This window comes from Gymnoscopelus braueri, assembly GCF_963280865.1.
Source record: "Gymnoscopelus braueri genome assembly, chromosome: 21".
NCBI lineage: Eukaryota > Metazoa > Chordata > Actinopteri > Myctophiformes > Myctophidae > Gymnoscopelus > Gymnoscopelus braueri.
Window position 1 is genome coordinate 36,728,283 of NC_137623.1, and position 8,423 is coordinate 36,736,705.

An 8,423-nucleotide genomic window follows, 5' to 3' on the forward strand; every position below is an offset into this window, starting at 1 on the left:
ATGAATGGATTAACCACTTAAGCATGATTTAACACATAGTCGCACAATGCTGTCATGCTAAAATAGTGAAAATAGCATTGCGATGCATTGTGAGCTTGTTGATACTTTCACCGTTTTTTTTTTTTTTTTTTTAATTTTAGTTTCCTTTTTTTTTACGTTTCACCTATAAATGACGTGTGCAAAATAGAGTTTGATTAATAATGTATTATTCTATTAAAGAGTGGTTCTCAAACATTTGCAATAAACTTGTTTCATGATGGCGATATGAGATGTTATGCAACAAATAAGATCACTAATCAGTCTACTTTGATTAATTAATCACAGTCCTGGAGGTGCACGCACATCCAATAGTACGACAGGTGCTGGATCACAATAAGGAAAGATCCGTGCATGTATGTTCAAAATAATCAAATACAAAGAAAAACACAACATCTCTTGCAACATTCCTTGGCAGATTTTGAGCTCTCTGAGTTCTGGCGTAAGGCAAGTTCTGACCCACATACATATTTTTACACCTACCTGACTGTACACATTCATATTTCTAAATTGTGTTAAACACAATGCATGAGCCGGCTGATACTTCATTCCAGCAGCATTGCCATTCTCTAGCATAATTGGAGATTATGAGTCATTGCAATCAGTGGCTAAATGAGTTTAAATTTTAGCACCATATGCTCCTGTGTGTGTGTGTGTGTGTGTGTGTGTGTGTGTGTGTGTGTGTGTGTGTGTGTGTGTGTGTGTGTGTGTGTGTGTGTGTGTGTGTGTGTGTGTGTGTGTGTGTGTGTGTGTGTGTGTGTGACTGACTGTGTGTGTGTGTGTGAAGCAAAAACAAAGCTAAACTCCCTGGTTTGCTAAAGGACACATCGCAGCGCTACGCGCATGCAAGCAGATTGCTTGGAGCCTTTTGTTCAGAGGAGACCCGTCACTCAAACTCAAACATTTCCAGACCGAAAAAAGAAAAGAAAAGGAAAAAAAACATTAGTCATGGCGAATCCCGTACACAAATGTTGTACTTATTATTCTTGTTTGTCTTCTGTCTCCTCTCCAAGGATCCTTCTAGCATCCAGAACTCATCTCCCTTGCCAACTTTTTAAAAAGACACTTTTGTTTTTGCTTGCCTCCAGCATTGGTTGCAATGCTAATGAATTGTTATGGTTTTGTTGTGTTTGGACAGTTTTGCAGCAGCCTTATGTGTAGAGAGAGAGAGCTCCTGGCTGCTGCCGTAGTTGTCAAACTCAACGTTTAACCACTGTAGCACAGCATTAACAATTAATATCCATCCAATAAGTACTGAATAAATCCAGTGTAAAAAAGAGCTAACGGCACAGAGAATCTGCACGAAGACATCTCCTGGTGGGATGTGAAGCTGATTGCACAAGTATGCTTCCATTATTTTAATGACGCACCTTTATTAGACTGCCAGCCCACATTCTCAGGCCAATGTGGTCGTTAACCACTAAAACCCTCTAGAATGCCTATTCTGGGGTTCAAGTGGTTGATGACACGTGACTAATGTAAAGCATAATACGCCAGGTACCACTTAAGCCTGAATTATACATGGTCGTAAGGCAAGAATAGCTGATATCAAAGCATCAATAACCCTGTTCCTATGATATCAAAGGATCAATAACCCTGTTCCTATGATATCGAAGTATCGAGTCCCCTGTTCCCCAACTTAGTGAATCATCCGAATGTTAATAGGCCAGAGAGTTTATGGATACTGATGTTAAGAGCATACTGAACTCCGATCATAAAGATTTAGGGCTGCAATTATTGATTATTTTCGGAGTGATTATTCTATCAATTACTTTTTTGATTAATCAAATAAACGAAAAGCAAGTTTTTTGACCATTAGTTAATGAAAGAAATAAACTAATTGACACACTAACTTTGACTAAATCGATCAGTATGATTGACCACTTAAGCACTTAAACTATTTTATACTTATACAACAGTGTCGCACAAAAATAGCAAAGAATTGCCAATCTACAAGCTAACCCTGTAGATCAGCTACTTTCAATATTTTTGAAACACTTTAAAAGAAAACCTTTCAAAGATTACATTTATATATATAATTGATTAGATTGATTAGTTTGACGGTTTTGACGGTTGCACCCCTATAAAGATATGCCCACATCAAACGGTGTCTAGATGAGGAGAAATATACCCTGTATGAAGAATGGCATAGATCAGCCTATGGACGTGTCCATTTCATATGTTATCTCTGTTCTCCAGAAGTGACGGCTGCGCACACAAATGACTCACATATCGTCTCTGTGGAAACCTTATATGTCCAAGACTGTTGCTTTTCAGGATTCAAATAAAAAAAGAAAATAGCAAAAGTAGTAGATCTGCAAGCTCAAAGTGGATCTGCTTCTTTTGATACTTTAGTGTGATGCTGTAGTATCATCAAGTAGGGCGTTAATTTACGACTAAAGTTAGAATCTGGAGATGATCGTTTTCTGCTCGACAGCAACGATATACACCAGAAACTGCAGTTACAATGAACAGGCATGATGGTGAATTAGAAAGCAACAAATCCACAATATATGGGCCATCAGGTCAATTACTGTTGGACTCCCACGTGTGCAAGGGGTTATGGGTAATTATAGGTCACAGAGGCATGAGGCTTGCCTGGGAGAATGAAAGAAGAATCAACATGAGTCTCTCTCTCTCACTCCGTCTCACAGACACACTGGCTCACAACAACACCAGCGTCTTTCTTGGCAGACTTCTCCCGGCCCGAACGAATTAAATGTATTCCCATTTAACAAAAATAAACTGAACTAACCAGTATCGACAAACAGGCCCGCGGTCAGGCTGGCAGCACTGCAGTGCAGGGCCAGGCTGTATTCTTCCTGTCCTGAATTTGTTACTAATCCACACTGTTTATTTTTTGCCTGCTGGGATTTTTAAGAGAGAGGGAGATGTTTTATTTTCTTCTTTGCTTCTCTCTCTTCTCTCTCTTTCTTTGGCTCCCCCCCTCCCCTCCCCCTCTCCTCTCCCTGACATAGCCCCATTGCTCTGCGGCCTCTCTTTTGTAACCCCTGCCGGCTACAGCTTTGTACCTCCCTCCTCTGCACCCTTCTGGTCAGGTACAGGTATCGCTTCTCTCTCTCTCTCTCTCTCTCTCTCTCTCTCTCTCTCTCTCTCTCTCTCTCTCTCTCTCTCTCTCTCTCTCTCTCTCTCTCAGCCTCTCTCTGTGTCTGTCTTTTGCAATTTTGCTTACTTTATGTTGTTGTTGTTTTTTTTACTGCTTGGCATGCGGCCCGTGGCTCAGTGCACTCACGGCGGCCTTATCACTGCCCGTGCATCCGCCATCGGGGCTTTTCCATCACGTTTCATCTCTCTCATATCTTGTACAACCGTGCGTCATCTTTTGTGTCAAGACAGCGTATTGTGTATGTGTTCGTCCGGCCCCGCGTGTACGTGCAAGAGAGAGATAAAGAAAAGTGACTTGGTTGTTTGTTCGCTGTTTGTGCGTTAGTTTGTCTGTCAAAGTGAAGGTGTGTGTGTGTGTGTGTGTGTGTGTGTGTGTGTGTGTGGGGGGGGTAGAAATGTATAAAAGTATTGTCATCAAAATAGACTTTTATAGCTTTGTGAGCTTGTAGATCGTTTTTTTTAATAATCTAAATCTACAAAGTAACAAGTAACTAAAGTTTTCAAATAATTGTAATGGAGTTAAAGTACAATATTTGCCTCTGAGATGCAGTGGAGTAGAAGTAAAAGTATTGATAATTGGAAATACTCCAGTAAAGTTGAAAAATACTCCAAAATTGTACTTGAGTACATGTACTTAGTTACTTTACACCACTGTCTGTAAAGTCATCATCGACAGAAGTCATCTACTGTGTCTCCCTTCCTCTGTCAAACACGCTTACACCCCCACCCCCCGCGCGCGCGCGCGCGTACACGCGTACACACACACACACACACACACACACACACACACACACACACACACACACACACACAAACACATTTGAATTATTTCATATGGATCTGCACAGACAGCGCAATACATACTACTGTAGATCCAAACGCTGATCAGAAGAAGGTTACATTACGGTCAAACCAGATACAACTGCTGCACATGCTTATTAACACACAGAGGAAAAAAGATAGACACACACACACACACACACACACACACACACACACACACACACACACACACACACACACACACACACACACACACACACACACACACACACACACGCGCACACACACACACAGTCTCAGGCGCTGTCCCGGCTTATTATTGCTTATTAACACACAGAGGAAAAAAGATAGACACACACACACACACACACACACACACACACACACACACACACGCACACACACACAGTGTCAGGCGCTGTCCCGGCTTAGATGATCTCAGTGCTGTGTACAGGAACAAAGCTATATTCAGTACATTGCGGGGTTGATGTGATGCGTACATGATTATGCATGCATCCCCAAGCTTCCCTTCCACACACACCCACCACAGCTCATCGGGGGGTGAACCAAAGGATAGCATCCATCCTCATCCTAGTCTGTGTGTGTGTGTGTGTGTGTGTGTGTGTGTGTGTTTGAGTGTGTGTACAGTACATGTGGTTGGGAAATTAATGTGCTGGGCAATTAACTGAAAATACATCGAAAACCAATATTTAGAACCGATAACCGACTTAATCGTGCTCATGTAGGTTAATAGAATAATAAAGAAACATTTTTTATTTTTTTATTTTTTACAAAAAAATCATTCTAAAAGTTTCTTTTTTAATCAATTAGTCTGATTAACCACTTAAACCCACTGTACTTTGTTGTACAATGGTATCATACAAAAATAACTGATCTACAAGATCATTGTGAGCTTGCAGATCTGCTATTTCACTCTATTAGAAATAAATAAACCTTCATTCATCGTAAATCAAGGCAAAAGTTTTAAATAATCATGCTATAGATTTGAAGTCATATCGCCCAGTCCTATACAGCAGTGGTTCTCAACCTGTGAGTCGGGTGACAATGTAATGCCTCAACTCCTACATTCCAAGTGCTTATCAGGGTGGGGGGGTCCCCAGTTCAAATATGATCCTTGTGGGGGGTCGTGGCCTGAAAAGGTTGACAACCACTGCTATACAGGGTAGGTCTGCTCATGTGTGTCTCTGTCTCTGTCACAGACTTGATGCTCTTATTAAAAGGATCCCTGGCTAATAAACCAAGTATGCCTTAATACATTATAATTGCCCTTTATAACAAAAATAAATAAATTAAAACACCTTAAATATTGTTTTTGGAATTTACGGAATGCATGTGCAAAAGAAAACATTTTTTAAGTATTGAATTGATGCTCATATTAACCTTAGGTAGTATTAAGTTGGTTTTTATTTTCACATGCATTCCATAAATTCCATTGGACTAGACCACACATGGACAAATGACATCATCAACTTGCGACGGGCATTGCCCCTATTGAGTGAAAGATTAACCATTTATAAAATAAATGAAATATTGAAGGTGTTTTTAATTTGACATTTTAGTTATAGAGGACAATTATAATGTATTAAGGCATATTTGGCTCATTACCCAGGGATCATTTTAAGAATGCTTTCAGACGGCACTTGACCAAGGCACTAAAAACCATCTTGTCTTGTTTATTTCCCCGTTCTCCCTCTATCCTCTCCGTTCTATTCTCCATCTTCTCTCTCTCTCTCTCTCTCTCTCTCTCTCGCTCTCTCTCTCTCTCTCTCTCTCTCTCTCTCTCTCTCTCTCTCTCTCCCACTCCCACTACTCTCTCTGTCTGTCTGTCTCGCAGTGTTTACTCCCAAAGTGATCGGCGTGGCGATAGCGCGCTACGACTTCAGCTCGCGGGACACGAGGGAGCTCTCGCTGCAGGAGGGTGACGTAGTCAAGATCTACACCAAGACGGGAGCCAATGGGTGGTGGCGAGGCGAGGTCAACGGCAGGGTAAGCATCCTTCCCCTGATGTTGGGCAAACGCAGCTCTGCAAACCCCTCTGCCCGCCTTCCCCTTGGGAGAACATTCACTCCAACGCAGACCACTAAAGTATATATCGTGGTTGTCGGGCAGAAACCTCTTAACTCCACAGTTTAACTTTTTGTGTTTTTTTTTCTCCGGAAATTAACGCCCTACTGGATCATACTACAGAGTCACACAAAAGCATCAAAAGTAGCAGATCTGCAGGCTCGAAACGCGGCGCGAAGCGACGTGTTTTCAGCTTGTAGATCTGCTACTTTTACTACTTTGGAATTTGAATCTTGAAAAGTAACAGTTTTTCACATATGAGTTTTCCACCTGACAGACACGATATATATATTTAAACACACACGGTATGTTTTTTTAAACTAATCCCTCAAATCTAAATATGTAATGGAAGGCAGGACATTTTACAATAAAGTGCACAGTGCACTGAAACTGTACACTTTATTCGGAATTGAATAATTATAAATAACTATTATTAAAAAACAACAAAATTCTAAATTACCATAAGCATCTTTTCTTCATAAATATTAAAAAAACATTATTGGCGCTTATTGGGTAACATATACATGAATACCAGCCGATTACATTGGTCCGACCAATACATTTGTTGAGCCCTGCTCAACACCTGCTCTTAAGCTTTTATCCTCTTATGAAGCCCTTCTCCAACACCAAAATACCACAGCTATATTTGAATTGGGGTCCTATCCTTTTAGAAATAGACTCTCTCTCTCTCTCTCTCTCTCTCTCTCCTCTCTCTCTCTCTCTCTCTCTCTCTCTCTCTCTCTCTCTCTCTCTCTCTCTCTCTCACATACACACACACACACTTACACACTTACTTACACACACACACACACACACCACACACACACACACACACACACACACACACACACACACACACACACACACACACACACACACACACACACACACACACACACAGTCTCACACGCTTCTTTTCCCCCCCTTTTCTGTTGTTAACAATCGCCAATTTTCCCTGTCCTCTCGTCCATCTCCAGGTCGGCTGGTTCCCCTCGACGTACGTGGAGGAGGGCGAGGAGTGAGAAGACACACAGACAGAGAGAACGTCAGAAAGAAGAGAAAAGATGAAGAAAGAATGACTCGAGGAGTCAACGGGACTGAGAGACATTGAAGTGAAACCGTGCGGTTCATGTGCTTCATTTCTGGACCGAGCTCTCCTTAACGGTGTCACGCACGCCACTCGCTCAGATTTTTTGTAGCAGAGCAGGTCTCGCCCCTCCCTCCACCCCCACCCTGCCCCAATAAGGTGCTTCTCAAACTTTTTCATGTCAAGGACCCCCAAATTGATATATATATATATATATTTGGCCGCGGACCCCCGTCTGAAAATGTTTCGTGACGGGGACCTCCAGAAGAGAAGAGCTGTGTTGAAGAAAATCTAAAAAGATTATAAATCAAAATCTAAGCTCGCAACTTGTACATCTGCTATTTTTGAATAACCAACGTATAAAATGATTGTGATGCTGTATCAACACATTTACCTGGGGACCCCTGGAAACCCCCCCTGAGAACCACGGCCCTAGCGCTATATAGCCTAATTGATGCTCCCGTCGCGCGATGGCGTCGTGCACAGAGAGAGCGGCCGAGAATAGCAGACCTACAAGCTCACAATGCGTCGCACTCCGCGACCTACTACTGTGTAGCTTGTAGGGAAGTATGACTCTGGCTCAATTCCCCCAGAGGCCCTTTGGGAGAAGACTCTTGATTGACTGTGTCCTCGCAGCCAGCAGCACGGCTAGCAGCTTGCCTGTCAGCGGGGGGAGGGGGGGGGGGGGGGTTGGGGAGGGGGAGGGAGAGGGGGGGATCAGGGTTCCCTTGCCAAGAAATCTTCCATTACTCCCTCCATCCATCCATCCATCCAACCATCCATCCCTCTTAACGCCCACACCCAGCCAGCTCCCAACCTCCCCGGCTCCGGTTCCCCTGACAAGTTAGCCGTCACGGAGTCTGTCTTTTCAGAAGCTGTCCGTACGTCCATTGTGCGTCCGTCTGTCCTTCCATCGGTCTGTCCGTCCGTCAGAGTTACAGATTTGTAAGGGTCCATTTAGAACCTCCTCAAGTCCCTGGTCCCCACTTGGAGAACCACAGCTTTAAGTTGTACAAAAAGAGATCAGAGTCGACTTTTTATTTTATTTGATTGAATCATCCGTTGTTGACAGTCCTATTGATTGTGTGTTGATTCCGTCCGTCCGTCCGTCCGTCCGTCCGTCCGTCCGTCCGTCCATCCATGTGTCTCTGCCCCCTAGAACAGAGTTAGGGACTGCGACGACAGAAAAGCTTTGGATATCAGGTCCAGCGCGCAGACAGTATAGGATCAAAAAAGAATTGTGGTGCTCCTCTCCTCTCCAAAAAGTTTAACTTATTTATTTATTCTGCCTCCGGCGAGAGCGCTG

General features: G+C 42.9%; 1 protein-coding gene across 4 annotated transcripts in view; it reads left to right on the forward strand.

Annotated features, from left to right (window-relative positions):
• Nucleotides 1–7,782, forward strand: part of vav3 (vav guanine nucleotide exchange factor 3) — a 109,828-nt gene extending 102,046 nt beyond the window's left edge. For all 4 annotated transcript variants that reach the window (XM_080418258.1, XM_080418260.1, XM_080418259.1 and 1 more), the window contains 2 exons: nucleotides 5,801–5,952; nucleotides 7,008–7,782. In XM_080418258.1, the coding sequence (XP_080274384.1) occupies nucleotides 5,801–5,952; nucleotides 7,008–7,052 (197 nt within the window). In that variant the 3' untranslated portion in view covers nucleotides 7,053–7,782. The remainder of the gene's footprint in view (nucleotides 1–5,800; nucleotides 5,953–7,007) is intronic.
• Nucleotides 7,783–8,423: the final 641 nt, after the last annotated feature.